The sequence below is a fragment of the Eurosta solidaginis genome, chromosome 4 (assembly GCF_040869045.1).
Source record: "Eurosta solidaginis isolate ZX-2024a chromosome 4, ASM4086904v1, whole genome shotgun sequence".
Lineage (NCBI taxonomy): Eukaryota > Metazoa > Arthropoda > Insecta > Diptera > Tephritidae > Eurosta > Eurosta solidaginis.
Window position 1 is genome coordinate 63,542,935 of NC_090322.1, and position 21,909 is coordinate 63,564,843.

General features: G+C 37.4%; 1 protein-coding gene across 14 annotated transcripts in view; it reads right to left on the reverse strand.

The window, feature by feature from the left end:
* The window catches only part of Rab3-GEF (Rab3 GDP-GTP exchange factor), a 304,714-nt gene that overhangs the window by 113,297 nt on the left and 169,508 nt on the right, over positions 1–21,909 (reverse strand). For 7 of the 14 annotated variants that reach the window (XM_067781887.1, XM_067781888.1, XM_067781890.1 and 4 more), the window contains 11 exons: positions 19,582–19,834; positions 17,728–18,092; positions 17,019–17,586; positions 16,577–16,938; positions 14,886–15,012; positions 6,723–6,755; positions 3,881–3,975; positions 3,633–3,816; positions 2,657–3,571; positions 2,402–2,590; positions 1,801–1,866 (listed from right to left, as the gene is read on the reverse strand). In XM_067781887.1, coding sequence (XP_067637988.1) covers positions 1,801–1,866; positions 2,402–2,590; positions 2,657–3,571; positions 3,633–3,816; positions 3,881–3,975; positions 6,723–6,755; positions 14,886–15,012; positions 16,577–16,938; positions 17,019–17,586; positions 17,728–18,092; positions 19,582–19,704 — 3,027 coding nt within the window. In that variant the 5' untranslated portion in view covers positions 19,705–19,834. The remainder of the gene's footprint in view (positions 1–1,800; positions 1,867–2,401; positions 2,591–2,656; positions 3,572–3,632; positions 3,817–3,880; positions 3,976–6,722; positions 6,756–14,885; positions 15,013–16,576; positions 16,939–17,018; positions 17,587–17,727; positions 18,093–19,581; positions 19,835–21,909) is intronic. The other 7 variants (XM_067781899.1, XM_067781891.1, XM_067781896.1 and 4 more) reach the window with 6 other exon arrangements.

The following is a 21,909-nucleotide window of genomic DNA, read 5'->3' on the forward strand; positions in this document are numbered from 1 at the left end:
GAACTTTTATAGGTAAGTTTTAAGTGATCAAGTATTCGAGTTGTAGTATCGGATAATGTTCGACGAAGAAATCATTTGCAGTTACAGCAGACGAGATTTTTAGAAATGTAAAAATAATTGTATTTACTTGGTATGAAGGAAATACATTGAAGCGTTTATCAGCGTGAGTGGATTTGTAGAAACTCTCTCCATTTTATTTATTTATTTATTTATTTATTTAAAAACCCTTACAGACAAGATAACAATAATAACAGTATAATAAAACTTGACTTACAATTAAAAAAAAAAATTTTTAAACAAGCAGGGACTTAAAAATAGAAAAGTTGGAAAGAATATCCACATGAATATTATCATAGTAAAGTGAGTTAAAGTCAGTTAGCATTCAAGTTCTTGACTCATGCTGAGCATAATTACGCCTATAATATTCAATATGAAAGAGATCATAGTGACGTAAAGATCTACATGGAACATTAAGCTTTATGAGTTCTAGCAAAGGGGGGCAATCAATATTCCCATTGAGTAGGCGATGCAGGAACAAGAGTCCAGAAATTGTCCTTCTATCCTCAAGAGTTTGCATATCAATCAATCTACATCGCGAAATATATGACGGAATAGGCAAGTCAAACCTTAATTGGAACAAAGCAAAGTGCAGGAACCTTTTTTGAACACGTTCAAGTCTATTCGAATAGATAGCGTAGAAGGGATTCCAAACTATGGCCGCATATTCCAATAATAAAGTATTTTTTTCATAAAGGGATGCTTAAACTCACTATTTCACTTTATAAAAGCAAGAGCGGCATAAGCCTTCGGTATAATAAAGTTAAGATGTTCTGTAAAAGAGAAGTTGAAAGCGAACACAACACCAAGATCCTTAATTTTGTTAAAAATGGATTGTTATAAACCACATATATGATATATTGTTCTAAAGCCGTATTTTTTCTAGGTAAAAAAAAAAACCTGTAAAATTTGGGCCCAAACTTAAGACCGTTAATCAAACTTCTTCATACTTTTTTGATCTAATACAGGGTGTGGTATTTTTTCCCAAGATAAGCTTATTCATTTTTAATAAATTCTATACTATACTGTAGAGAGTGGTCATGAATATAGAGCCCAGCAGCCAGTCCTACCTATATATGGTACTCTCGCTCGAAAGATACTCTTCGAATACGAGAGACGAAAAAATTTATGAACCATCCGCAACGAATGAGATTGAATCCTCCTTTCAAACGTTGTTTCCTCAGTCCCTCTAACCCCATCGTGCTGTATTTAAAGTATTTTCGAACTGCAAAAAGAGATAGCAAATCGACATAAGACTGGGTGTGTTTACGACCCAAATAAGCTTATGACGAATCACATAGAATTAGTAGCCCTGTATGATCTAAAAGTACATATGTGTATAATAATAATAAAATTGTGAAGGAGCGAAAAATGTTAAATATTACTCGAAGATTTTCGATGCATTTAAGTACTTTTCAAAGCTACATAAATTCGAAATTTGTTTTTTGTGCTTATGCATCGTGTACAAAACAATTGTGATATCTTATCTGTCAACAGCCTGACAGGGTGCTAAAGATGGCTGCTATTTAACGTTTGAAAGCATTTTGACAGGATGTTCAATATCTCTCAATCTTCAGCGGGTCATAAAATCATGATAAAGAATGAGACCACAATAGTCACTTTAAAAACCCAGGTGATCGGTTCTGTTTGTTGTTTTTTTTATGTATATGCCGAAGATATCACACTTGTCTTATCCACATGTGTTTATGTTTTAATCCATAGTCAACACTATTTTTTACAAACCTTTTCAAAAGTGTGTCGCATTTTTTCGTCTAACTCTTCGGGTATACTACCCTCCATAGAATTTTGCTAATAGTTGTGGTTTGTATAGAGTTTTCAAAAACAAATAATAATTCAAAGACAAAACTAACTTGTAGAAATAAAATGAAATTTAAAATAAACCGTGGACCCAAAAAATGTATGAAGAAGAAGGACTTGAACGGAAAAAAGTATTTAAAACCCTATGTGAGTTTCTTAAAGCTATATATTCTAGCGTTGATTTCCCGATATTCATCAAGTACATGTTCTCTTTCTAAATCATTATTAAAAATAATTCAACTGAGAACACTCTTTGGAGTTACTGGCATTATAGTTTGGTAGCTAGCGGCTTTTTCAGATCTTCATGTCTTCAAAGGTAAAACATTTTGTCCCAGATCATTCTTTTTATCATGTGGTTAAATAAACCAATGCAGAACATATAAGCTTTGTTATAATTGGATACCAAAACTGCATTTTTCCGATTCTCTTCAATTTTCTTTGGTCCACGGTAAATAATAGAAATTTCAGGTCAAATAAAATTTTTAAGTCAGTACATATTTGCATTCTAAAACCATTTGATGCTTACCTTATCTACCTGGGCCAATAATCCTTCTTGACTACTTTGCCGAGTAGTTTCACGAACTAAGTCCTTGGCATGTGACGTGAAATTCTCAAAAAGTGAGCTTTGCGAGCCTTGACGTCCAGGGCTACTCGAACTAGAGCCAGAACTGCCAGTGCGCGCGAGAATATTAGACACTGGCGGAGTTATTGGAGGCTGGTCACATAAAAAATATTTCAATATCAAATCAAAATTTTTTATTGTTTACATTTAAAAACAAACCGGCCGTTTCTTTTCAACACCAACACGTTCTGTGTCACCAACATGCCGCTGTTGTTGATGTTGTTGCTCATGCGCCATAACAGGTGATTTTCTGACTTCTCCCAGTTCATTGCCTTCATTGTCAACACTCGCTGCTCGTATGGTCGCTTCGAGACGTATTGCTGCTGGTGCAGCTACATCAAAAGGGCCCGCACTTTTAGCTGGAAATTCAAATTCAGAATCACGGCTAGGCGAACTCAAATCAGAGCGACTGGATGACGAAGACAAAGGTGATTCTGCACATTCCACTTCTTCATCAACATTGGCCGCTATCTTCTGTGACATACTCTCTGGATATTGCAATGTTCTAGGCGGATGATATACTAATGCTGGGTCAAGATTTGATGAAAGAGTTTGTGGCACATTATGTGGTCGGTTGTGTGCACCAAAGACATCGTGTATACTAGGTGATAAATCTGACGATACCATTTCCGAAACAAAATCACTTAGCGAAGAATATGAGGAACTTGAACTTTCTGCACCCTCCGAATCGGAGCCACTCTCATCAGTGGCCTGACATTCCAATTGCTTGAGTGAACGTAAAGCACCATTGAGTGAACTACCATCATCCCATACTGAGAAACGTATGGGTGTAAGGCTATGAGCGAACCATTTTGGCTTATCGCCCACCTGAGCTGGATCCATTACGCCAGTTTGCACACGCAAGAAGGCAACATTAGTAGGCGTCAGTGACCATTCAGCAAGGAACTCGACGGCTTGTGTGCGTGCAAACTGATTAAGGAACTGTGATGCGCGTGGACGTGAGCGTAGGAAACTGTTAATTTGAAAAGCCACCACGGGACGTGGATAGAGCCGTAGGGTGCGAGTATGCTCGGAAAAGTTGGCCAAAGTGTTTTGGGCGTTAAAGAAACGTACCTTAAAATGTATCGAATTAATTAAAATCAATTAATAAATAATAGCGGAAATAATGTTTTACCATAGCAACACGCGTAGCGACATCTACTGAGTCTACGTCGGTGCCATAAATAAATGGATTTAATGCGGGTGAGTTCATGGGACTTGGTTGTCTCGAATGGCCGCCTTGTGCTGACATCGAACTCCGTTGACTTGCGTATGCTGATTGTGTTGGATACTGTGTCGCCAAACGGACTTGCGAGACTCTGTAACGGATTTTTTTTAATTCCAATAAAACTTAATTTTTCAAATTTGAGACATGGGACTTACCCTAGCAGCGTTGGCTCTGTGAGACTGTCACGCACAGATGGCATAAGTTGTTGGGCGGATATGGCCTGAGTGGAAGCCGACATGGAAGACAGCGCCTGACATTTAAACGTAAAATTTTTTTAATAGTCCATAACAAATGTTTGAGTAAATACATATGTATGTGTTCTTGGCAAGTTTAAGTACAATACGCAATTATGCATTTTTTGCGAACTCTAGAACCAAATACCTAGGATGTAGCATTAGGAATGTTAAATAAATAAATAAATGTAAGGCGCGATAACCTCCGAAGATATCTAAGGCCGAGCTTCTCTTCCAATTTGCGTCGTGCTCCTCTTGATTTTCCCTACAAATTGACCGGACGGGACCTACATGTTTTATGCCGACTCCGAACGGCATCTGCAAGGCAGATGAGTTTTCACTGAGAGCTTTTCATGGCAGAGCGCTTGCCAAACACTGCCGAGGGGCGACCCCGCTTAGAAAAATTTTCTTCTAATTGAAAAACCTTATTTCTAAAATTTTGATGTTGCTTTGCCCGGGAGTTGAACCCAGGGCATACGGTGTGATAGGCGGAGCACGCTACCATCGCACCACGGTGGCCGCCATTAGGAATGTTACTAAACTAAAAAGATGTATATGCTTCTTCTTACATATGTGGGGATTCACATGCAGCGGACCAATGTTATAGGGATTGATTATGATTATTATGTGGTAATGTTGTTATGGAATATTGATGGATGATACAGGAAAGGTTGAGGTGTATTTTCAAAGGGTTCCAAAATACTAGAAAAATATCAACAGGAAGTAAAGAGGCATATCTATCGTTGTTGGCTAGATATCATAGATATAACAGATAAAAAATAGCAACAACTCCGAGGAACAATAACCACTTTCAATATATTAAGTATACATATTTGCTTGATCGGAGTTGATCGTATTTTTTTCCAAAAAATATCGAGATATCCACGACCTCAACCAATTTAGCGATGCATCCAATATATATTTTAATGACTAAAGCTTTGGAGCCTGGAAAAATAAGCCAGGCATTCTATCACTCAAACTAGCTGGACTTTATCAGCGCAAGCACTATTACGCCGGCAGCACTCAGATGGTGAGTCAGGAGCAAAGGAATTGGGAGAGTGACATTTGAAGAGAAGAAAAAGGAGTAGAGTGTGATTTCAACATATACGCACCCTATACCACTTGTGAAAAGAATGTGTCCAATCACTTCCTTTGTGTACGCATGAGATTTCAACTCTTCGCCGATTTTCAAAAACAACAGAGCAGTTTTGCAACTCTAATTTTTTACTAACCAATTTTTCAGCACGGGTTGTTCACTTCACTTGGTGCTATTGTCATATACCTTTTCAGATTCAAATTATTGCGGCTAGGACTCTGTCGTCTTATTAATGCAGCTTTACCAAATACAAAAGCTGAATTAGGAAGGCAAAAAAGGAGTCATGTGGACAATATTGTGAGAACTAAAACTGGGGCACACTTATTCCCACGAAGCATAAAAAAGCCTAATGGTTCATGTATCATCTTTAGTCAGGAAACTTTAGAAGTCTTTGATGTAGACAAACTTTCTGGGATGCACGGATGCGACGAGCATCACTACGCCAAGAAACTGTGACTATTCTCCGAAAACCGGCGTCGCAAACATATTAAACCAGTAAAACGTTAAACTGAATTTTTCTCTTGACGCCTCTACAAGTGTTCGTGCAAGAACTGGTCGCCAAAGGGGATCTACGACTAAGAAACTCCAACATGTGGAAATTAACAGAATACTGGACGCGACGATATTAGATGGCATGACAAGGAATAAGAGGAAAACCTAGATTATGGTAGGGACATTATAATCTACACAGACCGCTCGAAAATAGAAAAGTGAACTGGAGCTAAAATGTACTCAAAGCTTCTGCAGGTGAATCAATCTTACCGACTTTCTAACTCATACAGTGTCTTTTAGGTGAACATCTATATATAGAGAGAGCAGCCAGACTGCTTATTACTATTACTATATTATATTACGGTCCCAGAAAACCATTCGAAGCCAAAGTGATACAGTTGGATATCGTGCGGAGGTGTCGAGGCTCGCTGGCGTCTATAAGGCACATAAATTTCTCCCTTTGCTGTGTCCTAGGGTACAGCGATATTATTGGGAATGAATTTGCAGATGAGATGAGCAGAAAAGCCTCCGAAATGGACATAGCTGAGATGGACAGCTCCGTACAACCACCGCTGAATTATCTCAAAAGAAAATGGAAGAATATGAGATTAGGGCAACGGCCATGCTGTAGACCAACTGGATGATTGCGAGGTCTCAAGGTCCTTATGGCCATGTTTGGAAGGGAAAGGAATTCAGCTTCCTTCTCAAGCTAAGGAAATCTGCAGTGAGGGTACTTACGTGTGTCATCATATGTCATTGCGTACCAATGCTCCGACGGTGGCGTATACCAACACACTCCCTCTGAAGAAGCTGTCAGGATAAGGAGGATTAAAGAAATCATACGGTTCTTTGAGTGCCATTAGGGATTAATCTGGTTGGACAAATATGCCGCTACCCGATACTCACTGAGTGCGCTGGCAATTAACAAAAATACCTCCGAGTGGAAGTGTAGGAAATTCCCACCCATGCCCTCTTAATTTAACCTAACCTAACTAAGTAATATTACTTACTCCACATTTCTAGATAATTTTTGAATAACGTCTATTAGATTAAAAACTAATCTAAAACTTAACGACACTGGTATTTTTTAAGAATTCAACAAAAATACATGCTCTAGAAAATTAATGTCGCTATATAATATTTGTGTTAGATGAGAAATAAAATAAATATATTTACACCGAGTCCAGCTTCATCCAAAAATTGCATAGCCTGTGTTCATGTAATGAAATTTTGAAAAGAAAATAGTTTGTATGAGAAAATACAATGTAGTAACGTACATGAAGTAAGAAGCGAATGATAAAATTGTAGAAATTTTGTGAATTTAGTAGATAGAGAAAGATCGAGTTGGCATAAGCAGTAAGAATAAAATAAGCAACAGGTGCGAATTGTATTTGGAAAACTCCAAAAGAGAGAGTTTTATATGTGTTATTCATATTTATATATAAAACGAAATATATAAAACTGAGGCAGTGGCTACTATCCAGAAAACTCGTTTCGTTCAGAATAAAAAGCAAATAGCAAGGAAAACGAAAATAATATAAAAATAACACAAATTACAGAAAAAATTTCCGCATATACCGAAACATCCTGAAATTACAAACGCAAAGAACTTACAATTATTTATTTTTTTAATGAAATTTATTGAAAATGTAATATGCAATAGATGAATGATATGAATATGAAGAACAGTCACGTTATATCAAATAACAATTAAGTTACATTATTGTGAAAGGGAAAGATTTAATTAAGCTGGTTAGATAAAAACAAAATAAAAAATCTAGTTTTCAAAGATGTAGCTGCAAATAAAGCCAATTTAAAGTTACAACACAATTAAAGAATATAATTTTTTTACAAATTTTGTTTCGCTCCTAACCGGAATATACAAACATTATTAGATTTTCATATTTTTGTACTCAGTTCTGCTAAGCATATAGAGTGTTAGAGCGATGCATAAGGCCCGTTTCTTCAGTACAAGTTCAACTCAGTTTGGCAGTTAAAGTACGCTTAAACTTATTCTGCAGTTTTTCAGTCTATTTTAACTGAAGTTTGAGCTTAGCTTCACCGGCCGCTCTGGGAGGGTTAAACTCTATTCAACCTATCAGTTATTTGCGTTCATTTGAAATGGCGTCGGGTATACGCAACAAACATTTGGGCTTGAGTACCATTAGAGCTCATGTTGATAACAAGGCATACTTCTAAAATCTCAAGAGTTGTTTCGAAAGAGAAAGTTTTTAATAAAGCAAAAAATGCTATTACTTAAGTTGAAAAAATTATAGTTCACAACTTGTGGTTATCTAACTGTACTCAAATGTATGATTTCAATGGTATAGTATTTTCACGAAAATAAAAGTAAATACATATATACAGTTTATTTTTGATTAATTGCGCTTCATTACTGCGATCAACCAGGTGTATATTTCTCACAATAAACAGCCGTTGGCTTTGATGGTACCACCTTTTTTCAACTCCACCTCAACTCGATATCCATTGTAGGATGTCAACTGGAGAAATGTGTTGGATATTCATTTGAGAACTGTACATTTCTCAAAGTCTCTCAAAAGTTGGATAATAAGTTGATAGTGATAATAACGTTGGAGATCAACTCGAGAACTCCAAATTTTACGAAATTTCTCAAAGGTTGAATAATGATTGGAGAATGAAGTTGGATATCAACTTAAGAACTATCTGGCTTAAGAATAATTAACTAATGATGTTGGATATAACCTCCGGAACTAGATATATATTTTGCAGATAAATATTTTTTCCATGTTTGTTGGGTAAACAAAATCCAGCTGTTGCCATATCTACAAAATATATAGATAATAAAAAACCAATGTTGCCGTACAAAAAAACCTACACCAAAGGCGGCCTTAAACTGTAACTGAAGAACTGCTCAGTAGTTTAACTGGAGTTTAAATTTGACTAGAGTTCAATCAAACCTAGTTTAAGCTTAGCAAAACCAACTACTGAAAAACCGGTCCTAAGCCGCTTTGCTCTTTTCCCAATAATATTTGTAGATTTTTCAAATACATTTTCCCTTTCATCAAAATAGTTGGAAACGTAGGGTGGATGCAAATAGCCCTAGACTCAACAAATGAAATGAATTAAAGTGAAATGAAACGACTCTCAATCAACAGCGTGAGTAATCTTGATAAAATTGAAAACGACCGCCCTTTTTGCACTGTTGACGCTCGGGATGCACTGATGAATCTATCGTACTGTGGCGAATATTAGCATCACTATGCTGTTAGTAAATAATCACAACAACAGAAACAGCAAGCAGCCACACTTATGTACAAGGCAACGAAGAATATTCCCTACACATAACCAGCAGCTTGAAGCAGAGAGATTATTTCACATACATATATGTAGCCGGCAGCTAAGAGCAGAATTTGTTACTCACACATACACACGCAAATAGCTTGAAAAACATAAACAGCAGATATACATGTATATAGCTAAATAACCAAGCATGACATACAACTGTTCTAGAAGGCATGTTCGTGAAACGTCTAGACCTTAGGAGAAAAGGGCGAACCGAGGTAACGGAGAGTATAAAAGCAGCGCAAGCTGAGGCGGATATCAGTAATCAGTTTGATTTGAACACGCTATTAGTTAACTATAATAATATAATAAGGCCATTTTGCAATACTGAAAATTGGAGTTATTTATTCGCCAGTTCAGCGATTCGAACTTTAGCAGAAGATGTATAATTATCAAGAATTTCCCAGAATTCGTTACAGTATTTTTCACTTAAATGTGGCCGCCCGCATAATTGAAAATAAAGTACGGCGACATAGCATAAGATGTATGTATGCAAAGCACGTGATGCCATCACCCTTAGAAGATCTGGCTACTACAATTGATAAGTCGGGCAATGTAGAAAACTTGTGGAAATGCTGATACATCACTGCTGTAATTACATAAATCTGAGTAGGATACATGCGAAAAAAAGTATCCTCTTCTTTTCTTGAAACCTAGACGAATATAACAGATGTAATATCTGTGACAGGGTGGCCACCTTGGTGTTGTGGAAGCGTGCTCCGCCTATCACACCGAAAATCTTGGGTGTAACTCCTGGGCAAAGCATTATCTAAATTTTAGAAACAAGTTTTCTTAGTTAACAACACATTTTTCTAAGCGGGGCCGCCCCTCGGTAGTGATTTGGCAAACACTCCGAGTGTATTTCTGCCATGAAAAGCTTTTCAGTGATAACGTATCTGTCTTGCAGATGCTGTTCAGAGTCGGCGTAAAACATTTCCCTTCCCGCAAGTTTGTAGGAAAAATTTAGCACGTTGCTATCCAGCGTTGCCATATATTTTTTTTCCAAGTCGTTATACGCCGCCCAAAAAATCGCCAAAAATCGTCATATCTATGGCAACAACCAATAACAACCAAAGTTGAGTTAGGACAAAGTTTGGTAATTACCAGGGGACGTACGATTGTATTCGCCGGAAATCAAAATGAGATCGCCGGATTTCATTCAACAATATTAACTTTAAAAGCGCTTTTTTGAAAATTGTCTTTGATTGTTATTTTTGTTGCCACATACAACATATAAACTCATTTTTAATTAAATTCCTTTTATTTTATAAATAACAAAAACGTCTTAAAAGATAAATTTTGTATTACATACAAAAGGTACTTGCTTTCAGTAATTTTAACAATTATTTTGCTTTTGTTTTCTTTGAGCTCAAATTGAACCTCGCATAAACTCCTATATCATTTTAGCTTCTTAGTTATACATTTTTGCGTTCATTTTTTTTAGCATATTTATTTGCGGTTCAATATTATGACAGGAAAAGTTATTCAATTTTAAATAATCTTGGGTTAACAATATTCCTTTTAATGTTCCAGTTTCCAGAAGGTTTCGAGTTTTTGTTTTGTTTAAATTTATTTTAGAAAAAATTCGTTCTACATTCGCTGAAGAGTGTGGCAAACACATTAGATCTGGAACGAATGCACATAAATTAGAAAAAGCATATGTAGAGTCAGTTCTTTTAATAGTACAAATAGTTTTCCAAAAAACTTCTGGAGGAACCTTAGAAATGTCTTCAAAATGTGTCTTAAATTCTAAAAACTATAATTCCCTATACTCGCTATCAATATCCTGCACAATTTTCTGATCGATTGTGTGCGAAAAGTGTTGCAAGAGCATATGCAAACACACGCGCATGAGCTGTGAGAGAAGCTATAAAAATTGTGCATCTGTAGTTATAGCTAAGAAATTTATAGCAGATAACCAACTAGTAGATTCTGGAAATGGAAGCGCCTAGAAGATGGGAACGAGAAATCATAGAGTATAAAAGGCAGCGACAGTAGAGGCGCGACAATCAGTTTGATTTAAGAAGCCACCTGGCGAGCAATAGTGTGTTATTGTGAAGAACCTTAATAAAGGCCATTTTGTATTATTGAATAGTGGAGTTATTTATTCAACAGTTGATTGATTCGAACTTAGCAGAATGTTGCAAATAAGAGGATTTGCAGTAAATTCGTTACAATACAATCTTGTTTATATTTGGCTTCTTCTTGCTCGGAAATGTTAGAGGCAATATATTTGAAATGTTTTCATAATCTATAATTTCTATGTTGTTTAATGTAATACGTTCCGGCTGTACAAAATTATACAATATACTTAAATAAAGTCTTTTTTATTTCTGAATACATATTATGCACTTGAAGCCCCTCACTCTGGAAAATTTTATCTACTTTATTAATATTTTGAAGGATATACTTCAGGAAGGAGAGATAACTTTCATTCATATCATCCAAGTTATCAAGAATGGTTTTTTGTTGAAATAAAAACGCGTGCGAGATCTTCAAGTGCAAAAACGGAAGAAAGTTTTTATTATATCCCAGAAGAAGTAAAAACAAAAAGAAAGATGGCATACATTTAGACAGCTGGTGGAAGGAAGAAGTATTGTACATATGATAGCTAAGGCTCTGTTCACAACATTTTTGGACTGTCTATTTTGTCAACATTAACAGCGAAGTTAAAAAATATTTTTAATGTCTCATAAAGTTCTAATACTCTGTATACTACTGCTTCTAAGGATAACCAGCGAGTTTGAAATTGATGTAGCATCTTTTTTGGCTGCAATTCCAATTGCGCAATTATATTTTTCAATTGAGTAGGTAATTTTGTGAAAACAGTAATTAAATTAGGAATTTCTTTTTCAAAAGTTCGGGCGACCGAATGATTCGAACCGGTCATGTTATTGGCTCCTTCTGCAGCAAAAGTTAGCATATTTATACTCAGCTGAGCAGAGCTCACAGAGTATATTAACTTTGTTCGCATAACGGTAATCCGTAACGGCATAAACTAATCGAGATAGATATAGACTTTTATATATCAAAATGATCTGGGTGAAAAAAGAAATTCATTTAGCCATGTCCGTCCGTCCGTCTGTCCGTCCGTCTGTTAACACGATAACTTGAGTAAATTTTGAGGTATCTTGATGAAGTTTGGTATGTAGGTTCCTGGGCGCTCATCTCACATCGATATTTAAAATGAATGAAATCGGACTACAACCACGCCCACTTTTTCGATATCGAAAATTTCGAAAAACCGAAAAAGTGCGATAATTCATTACCAAAGACGGATAAAGCGATGAAACTTGGTAGGTGCGTTGACCTTATGACGCAAAATAGAAAATTAGAAAAATTTTGGACAATGGGCGTTGCACCGCACACTTTTAAAAGAAGATAATTTAAAAGTTTTTCAAGCTGTAATTTGGCATTCGTTGAAGATATTTATTTATTTATTTATCATGATGAAATTTGGTAGGCACGTTACTCCTGTTACCATATGTGTGCTAAATAAAAATTAGCGAAATCGGATGACGAACACGCCCACTTAAAAAAAAAATTTTTTTTAAAGTCAAATTTTAACAAAAAATTTAATATCTTTACAGTATAAAAGTACAAAATAATTATATATAAGTCCATAATAGAACCGCACTTTGTATACTGCTCATCTATTCTATTCATTGTGTCAGACAAAGAAATAGATAAACTTCAAAAGATGCAAAACAGATGTATGAGATTTATTCTTAAAAAACCTAGAGATACTTGTACGGCTGATATGCTGCGAAGTTTGAACTGGTTAAGTGTCAAGCAAAAGATTTTTTTTCACGCTATGAAGTTTATATTTAATATTAAAAGTGAAAATGTACCTGAATATCTAAGTAAAAACGTGGTACTAGTTAAGCAAACACATAACATTAATACAAGGAATAAACATAATTTCAAACTGCCTTCATTCAAAACTGAAATAGATCAGCAAAATATTTTTTATAAAGGTCTAAAAAGTTTCAATGAACTGCCTATAGATATAAAAAGTTGTAATGAAATCGTAGCTTTTAAAGCAAAACTTTATGAATATTGTAAAACCTTAGCAATGAGATAGTAAATTGTAATCTAATTTAATTTATGAATTCGGCTTTTTTACCGTAATAAATAAATGAAATGAAATTAAATAAAAGTAAATTATGTCAACATTCGACTCCAGTAATGATATGGTGCAACAAAATACAAAGATAAAAGAAAATTTCAAAATGGGCGTAACTCCGCCCTTTTTCATTTAATTCGTCTAGAATACTTTTAATGCCACAAGTCGAACAAAAATTTACCAATCCTTGTGAAATTTGGTAGGGACATAGATTCTATGACGGTAACTGTTTTCTGTGAAAATAGGCGAAATCGGTTGAAGCCACGCCCAGTTTTTATACACAGTCGACCGTCTGTCCTTCCGCTTGGCCGTTAACACGATAACTTGCGCAAAAAACGATATATCTTAACTAAACTTAGTTCACGTACTTATCTGAAGTCACTTTATCTTGGTATAAAATATGGCCGAAATCCGACTATGACCACGCCCACTTTTCCGATATCGAAAATTATGAAAAATGAAAAAAAAATGCCATAATTCTGTACCAAATATGAAAAAAGAGATGAAACATGGTAATTGGATTGGTTTGTTGACGCAAAATATAACTTTAGAAAAAAATTTGTAAAATGGGTGTGACACCTACCATATTAAGTAGAAGAAAATGAAAAAGTTCTGTAGGGCGAAATCAAAAGCCCTTGGAATCTTGGCAGGAATACTTTTCGTGGTATGGCATATATAAATAAATTAGCGGTACCCGACAGAAGATGTTCTGGGTCACCCTGGTCCACATTTTGGTCGATATCTCGAAAACGCCTTCACATATACAACTAAGGGCTACTCCCTTTTAAAACCCTCATTAATACTTTTAATTAATTTAATTAATTTGATACCCATATCGTACAAACACATTCTAGAGTCACCCCTGGTACACCCTTATTGCGATATCTCGAAAAGGCGTCCAGCTCTATAACTAAGGCCCACTTCGTTTTAAATAATCATTAACACCTTTCATTTGATACACATGTCATACAAACACATTCCAGGGTTACCCCAGGTTCATTTTGCTAAATGGTGGTTTTCCCTTATTTTGTCTCCAAATCTCTCAGCTGAGTATGTAATGTTCGGTTACACCCGAACTTAGCCTTCCTTACTTGTTTTAGTATAAGGTATACAATGTTCAGTAAAGCTTGTATCTCAATTTTAAATATATGTAATTTCTTGGTGTTTGAACATTTAAAATAAATCTTATATAGAAGGCAGGCTTAAATCGTAATTTTTCATTACAAAATCGTCCAAGCGTCATTCTAGTTGAAAATCGTCAGAATGACGACGGCGCAATCTGTCAACGCTGCTGCTATCACACCACGGGGAGCGCCTAACGCTGCTGTGTTAACTAGTAACTATAAATGTGACCCTAAAAATACCAAGCGTCGTGAGCGTAAGTTTCTCTTTAAAATTTTCATAATGTTGACAGTTATTCGCTGAAATTACCAACGAAATCGAATTTTCTAATTTAAAAAAAGTTCAGTTAAATATTTTATTTATGACGAGAACTATTTCTTGGAAACTTTGGAAAAATCCATTAGAGAATATTCCTTATTTTGAAAGGACCAGACTTCATTGCGAGTTTAAAATCCAGCTAAGGTTGAATATAGTTCAACCCTGCCACTTAAGCTGAGATGATCAGCAAAATTTAATGAAAAACCGGGCATTAGTGTCAAAAAACTAAAACAGTAAAAGCTAACAGCTGAGTACTTATATAATGTTCAGTTCCACAAGAAGTTAGACAGCCTTAATTTATTTTCTCTAATATCAAAAGCAAAAAAGTAACTCCCACTGTTCTGAAGAGCCGCACAACTGAGTACACTATGTTCGGTTTCAACCGAACTTAGATTTTCCTATCTTTATTTTACTTGAATGACTGCAATAGTCTCTTTATATTTTCTTACTTGTTTCAGGTGATTTTTGAGTATGGTACCCTCAGGCTCTGGTAGTGGAGGAATTTCCTCGTAACCACCTGTGGGTGGTGATAACTTCGTTGAGTCTAGATCCACTACCCATATGTCATCTGGTAGGCTGTAAGAACAAAATATAAACTTACCTATTAGTGACTATCAATAGCCGTATACGTAATTGAGCTAAAAGGCTGCTACTCACCTCCGAAGAGACTAAAAAGCGTATATAAACACCTGCCAAGAAATGGGTCAAGAAAATCTTTCACTAAAATTTGTTCAAAGCGATACTCAAGTCACAAGTAAAAACACTACTATTTTTCTTTACTTTCAAATGGAAATAAGTGGGAAAGGCCTGGACTTAAGCACAGGGCTGCAAAATTTCTATGATCATGTGAAAATCCTACGACTTTAGACACACAAAGTTGCTCATATCTCCAAAGAGACAAAACTAAAGACTCACGATGGACATACTATCTGGACACTGCCCATATTTATGAGTTAGGCCTCGTCAGTATCAGCACTTGCGAAGTTAAGGCTCCAGCTACTAGGGACGGCGTAGTTTCCAGAGGCAACAATTAAGCTAGGTCCTAGAAAATATCTAATATTTGCCACAAGGACGGCAAGTCATCACATAAGTCCTGTTGCCGTAATGGGGGTCTTCCGTTTGATACACAAATAGTTTGTGGTAACACTATGGACACACACAGTCTATGTATGTGTAATTGACCGGCCAGTTCAACCTAACCTTAATTAACTTTTATGAAAAATCAAAGGTTGGTCGCGGGTTTTCGTAGGCAAAAAACATACGAGCATATATGTAGCACTGCTATAACAACAACAGCATGTATGTATATTTGTCGAACGAACAAATATGTTCTTATTTTCTAGAGGCATTTTCTTGAGGGGTGAGTAGCGAGCTTAAGCCCGTGGGAAAAATAAAATGTTAAACTGTTAGGCAGCTCACAAGAGCATCGTATGCGCTGTCCTTATATTTAACTTCCAATATAAATTGTTACTAAAACATAGCACAACGACGAATAGGAGATCATGTGAATTGCCTAATTGTGTTTTACCTAACTTGCCAACCTAATATAAAAGCATGCAAGTCATTTTCTGTCAAAAATGTCTCATGCACATACAACTAGTATGAGAGCAACCCAAATTGAATTTGCTGCGTGAAAACCTAACTCGATTTCCAATTTTTGTACTGCGTGACATTTAGATTTGACGTTTGTACACATGCTTTACAAGCCAACCTAATATAAACGCACGCAAGTCATTTTCTGTCAAAAATGTCTCATGCACATACAACTTGTATGAGAGCAACTCAAATTGAATTTGCTGCGTGAAAACCTAACTCGATTTCCAATTTTTGTTCTGCGTGACATTTAGTTTTGACGTTTGCACACTTGCTTTACATTGTCGCAACGCATGCTTATTTGGGTTAGGGCAAAAAACGCCGGTTGTTTGCGTGCGCTAAAAAAACGCAGTGCGGTTTTATTAGGTTGGCCTGTTACATTGCCGCAACGCATGCTTATTTGGGTTAGGGCAAAAAACGCCGGTTGTTTGCGTGCGCTAAGAAAACGCAGTGCGGTTTTATTAGGTTGGCATGTAACATACAGCATAAAAGTTCCAAAAAGCTATCAATTTTTTCTTAATTTTCTTACAATAACTCATTTACTTACCGAAAGTTCTTTTTGTACATTAAAAAGGTTGCTGGTACACCAATCACAAAAGGTGTTGGTGCCAGCAGCAACTGTTCGGCGCAACTCAAACATGTCGGCAGAAGCGGTATCACCGGGAACATATACTCTAATGGATAAAGCATTATAACGAACGCCATTACCGACATGGAGAGCGCATTATAATCGCGTGATTGAAAGAGTACTTTGTTTTCGAGCATTATCAAAGTCCAAACTTTCAGACACGTCTCTACGCCCAACAACTCCAACGGCAAATGCAGCGGAAAATCAACCATTGAAAAGCGTGTGTGATCTGGCAATGAGAAGAGCAGAGGCTCGTGCACTGTAGGCGAGAGCACTTCAACCTGCAGGTGAGATATAAAAAAAATTCAGCAGAAATAATATTAGTGGTGTTATTAGCTTTTTTTATTTTTAATAAAAATACCTCGACACGCGTGGAACCAGGTACCGGTACTGGTGTAGACAGTAGACGCAAAATCCATGTCTCAATTTCGCGCACATCATGCAGCACAATGGACGAGGTAGCCTCTGTGGAATGTCCAGTCAACACTGTCCACACATTGTCACGACTTAATTTTTGTGAAGCGCCCAAACGCTTTGGTGATGACGACTCATTGCAGGCATCGATTAGCTTTTTAAGTATAAACAAACACTCACGAAATGTCGAGAAAAAAGGATGATGCGATATAATGCAGAGCGAGGTTAGCGACTGATTGCGCAGCTTTGTACGTTTGCGTGAGGCGCGTGGTGAAGGCGAATGACTACCACCTGACTCAGAGTCAGCCGATGGTGCCACCAAACCCAGCTTGGGCACTTGTTGTTGGTGTATCTGTTGTTGTTGTTGCTGCTGTTGTTGTCCATGTATATGCGGACCATGTGTTATATGACGTTGATTTGTTGTATCCGAATCACGGCGCGATGTAATTTCACGTTCCGAATCACTAGGAGCGACGTTACTTCTGTAGTCGCTAGAAGAAGTTAAGAGTCCGTAACTATTACAAAAAATACGTTATTTAGCATCATGTGAGTTAATGACTAACGAATTTGGAATAAATTTATTTCGGTTGCAATTTTTGTTATCACAAGATGTGCTGAGATGAGTTTGGGAGTAAGATACTATAGAATCAACTTGCCTACTAAATGCTGAATCCGAACTACGATCCATACTCTTACGCCAGGATTCACGTCGGAAAGCAGAACTGCGGCGCCCCCTCGTACTTTGTCCAAGACCAACAGCCCCATTTCCACTAGCAGCACCGCGATCCGCCGTATTTCTTTCAATAGGACGATAAAAATTAACACATATACCATAGCGTGTTTTTCCTGAATCTTTGTCGGTTAACGCAAATACAAATGAGGTCATGTCGCGTATAGCAGATCCAGTTCGGCGTGGGCCCACACTTGTGCAACCTTCCGGCTGGCAGAAGTAAACCATGTCCAAAGGTAGTGGAAAGTCGGCATGATCTGAAGGTGGATAGCGGCGAAGCAACTCGGGAATCTGAAATGGAAATTTTGTATACAAACATGCCTCTAAGCTATAAGTAAAAATTCGATATGCAAAGAAAAAAAATTGGGAAATTTTTCATCGTTGAGTTTTTCACTAAAAGGGAATCCAGGTTAATATCATAGAAAAGCTAAGATGATTTAGTTATATTTAGCCACTGACTAATACCGCAACTGGCTTTCTAAAACCTCATATCTGACATTTACATTTTACAGTAGAATGAACAAAACATATTTGAACTATTTTATTATTTAATTCTTTTTTGTGTAAGAGTGACGGACTGAATAGGTCGGCGTTTTGACCTAACACGACTTGAATACTAAGCAAACACACTAGGATGGGGCGAATATGTTATCAGAATGTCAGAACTTCATTGCACCAAGAAAGATAAGTCCAGATTGTATGTTTTGAACTCAAAGTGAAAATTTGGTTAAATCTCAAAAACGATTCTAGTTTTTTTTTATTTCCTTTATATTCGGTCGGTTGAATGTTTGCACGCATTTTAAATACAAATCTCTTCTAAGTAACTTCTCATTAAGCTACAAACGTGAAAGTTCACATTTAGGTTAAGACACCGAGACAATGTAACAAAAGGAGGGAAAAGCGAAATAATTAGATGACAACTTAAACCTGCTTTTAGGTAATTCTCGATGAGCTAGAGACTTGAAATTTCAAACTTGATTCAAAGGCCGATGACAGTTTAAAATGCATAATAAAAAGTTTCGCTAGGGGACGCACGGATCGAGATATTTGGAAAAATCGTACGGAACGGAGGGAATCTTGCGATTGATTTTTAAGTAACTTCCCATTGAGCTACAAACATGAAACTTCACAGAAAAGTTAAGACACCGGGACAATGCAACAAAAGTAAAAAAAATGTGTTAGGTGGCGCACTGATCAACATAATTAGATAAGGATTTGGAAATTTGAAACCGGCTTTTAAGTAAATTCTTGTTCTTGTTTATAAAACCCCGGTTGTAATGAAAATATCTTTTAAGCAGCTGTACTGAAATATCAAATTTTCTCAGTTTCTTAGTTTTACTGATATTTTGATTATGCATCATTAAATTTTCTTCCATTCATTCGCGCCTTCAGCTATATATCTTCTGTCTTACCCCAGAGTTGATAACACGTATGAATCGACGAATTACGAAACTCATTTGGAAAATTCGCCTACGCATTTCCAAGTTTTTTTTTATGTTGTTTATCAGTGGTTGGACGCCGAGACCTTTTGCGTAAAATACCAGCATGCAACCCACAATATTAGAGCTGCCGCCATTTACATTATCATAAATAGTTGCTATAAATAAACTTCGATTTGTACTTTACATACCAATTGACATGTAAGTGGAATGAGTTCACCTATTTAACATATACCCCAAGGGCGAGACGAGAAAATATATATCTACATTGTGCTTTATACATTTATATAAAATCTTATGTATTTATCATATTTACATAAGAAAAATCACTTTCCACTCACCTGCACCGCCGGCGTTTTGTTGCCGGGTATTCCTTTGGGTAGTTGGGGAATGGTACGTGCACCCACAATTGCCATGTAGTCTACCAGGCGTGGACATAACGAAAGTTTTTGTTGTTCAGCCATTTTTCAAGTATTTACACAAGATTTCTTAGAATTAATTTACGCTTTTGTAAAGCAACGAAATATGTTTGTTGCGTTTCTTAGGTTTCAATTATCTGCTTTAAATTTTTTGTTACCAACGGCTTCCAGGGACCTGCAAAAAAGTAGTTAAAAAGAAATTAATTATTTATAAAGTTACTTTATGTATGTTGAGGTGGATTGAACCATGTATGTATAAATAAGTACTTAAGTATATAATGCCCGTAATCCCGGTCAGAGCTAGATTCCGAACGGGCCACGCGAAACATTGTGATGGGACGCGTTTAAGGTCGACCCTACCATGTTCTCTGCATCGGTTGTGCGGATACCCAACGGCTAACCAACAGCTCCAGAGCGACAGAAGAGAGTCTTAAAAAACAATGTGCTGTCTTTGTCACGCTAGCAATATCTCTATGTCATGGACATGAAAGTAGGGAGATAAAAAGCAGGTATACTGGCGGAACAGTGAAACCACGGAGCTGCGGAAAATATGCCACGGGATGCGAGAGGCCTGAGGCTCTAGAAAATACGGTGGCGTACAAAATAACGAAGAATGTTCTCTGTACAAGTCAAGTTAGCTTGCGTGAAGTTCCGTCCGCCATACCAGCTGATGGACGAGGATATCATAATACACATTGTGGATGAAGACCGCGACGTGGACTAACTCCAGAAAAAAAGGTTCAAAAACACCCAGCGCACTATGCAACCAATAAAAGACCCAGGGTCTGACGAAATACCCGAATATCTTGAAGAAAGCACATTTCCCACCAGATGGAGGACAGCGCGGCTATATCTTATTCCAAAAGAGAAAGCATGCCCCAACTCTCCATCGTCTTACCGCTCAATGTGCATGTTGGACAATGCAGATAAATTGACGGAGAGCCTTCTGAAGCAACGCGCCACGAGAGAATTAGAGGGCGGGGGAGGAGTCTCACCGACAGCATGGTTTCCGGAGGGGGCAGTGAAATTACGGAGCTGCGGAAAATTGCAACAGTATGCGAGGGCTTGCAACCCGTGCGGATAGCAGGCCTGAGGCTCTAGAAAAGTCGGAAGCGTACAAAGTAGCAAAGACAGCTCTCCGTGCAAGTAAAGTTAATTTGCATGAAGTGCCTTTCGCCAAATCAGCTGATGGCCGAGAATAAAAACAGAGATATTGTGGATTTTCTGTTGCCCACTAAACCACCCAGAGAGAATGGGCACGTTGCTTAAAAATACCCGTTCTTTTCCCACCAGATTGAAGACAGCACGGCTATTTCTCATTCCAAAAGGGAATGGATGACCCCACTCTCCATCGTCTTAGCGCTCAATGTGCATGTTGGACACTGCAGGCAAATTGATGGGGAGCCCCCTGAAGGAACGAGAGCATTAGAGGGCGAGGGAGGAGTGTCTCACCGTCAGCATAGTTTCCAGAGTAGGAATTCCACAATATATGCCGTATCAGAAGTGATAGATGCAGTCAAGAAAACCGAGAGCAACTTTTAGCTCATCGTGATGGGATGACAGGCCTGAGCACTAGAAAGTACTTTCAAGGTACCGCAGTATTTGCTAGAAATTGTAAGGGTCTGAAAGAGATATCTAATGTATGAAACAACTCGCGGTCGAGGATAGGTAAAAATAACAGGCGGAGCGGCCCAGAAAGCATCTTCCTCGTCGCTTCCGCAGACGACGTGACAATATAACAGTGATAACAGCCAAATCTGCGAGCTGGCACAGCTGAAACTAAACCAGGTCATGCGCACTAGAGTTAGGTGCATGGCTGATCACGGTCTCCAACTAGCAGCAGCAGAACATTAACCTCACGAGCTGCGGATTCCTACTGTCAGAAATATGATGCTGGGGATCAAAAAATGTAAAAACGCATTTCAACGAAATAGCTGGGCTCACCTTTTCGGAGCACACTCGAGGAGCCTGTGGAACGGCTGTGCACCTGGGCCTGATCGTTGCGAGAACCATAGCGATATATGCTCTCGCTGCGGAAAAAAATGTATCATACGACAGCATATCGACTTTTCAGTTCGACTCAGTTTCTTACCGTACACGGTTACTTCCACAAATATCTCCACAGAATGAGCAAGATTGAAGCTGCCTCTACTGAGGAAAAGTAGACGATGAATGCAATAACTTCGCCGAACAGTGAAAGAGGGTACAAGAGATACTTGCTAGGCGATCCCCTGGCAGTATCATCACTAA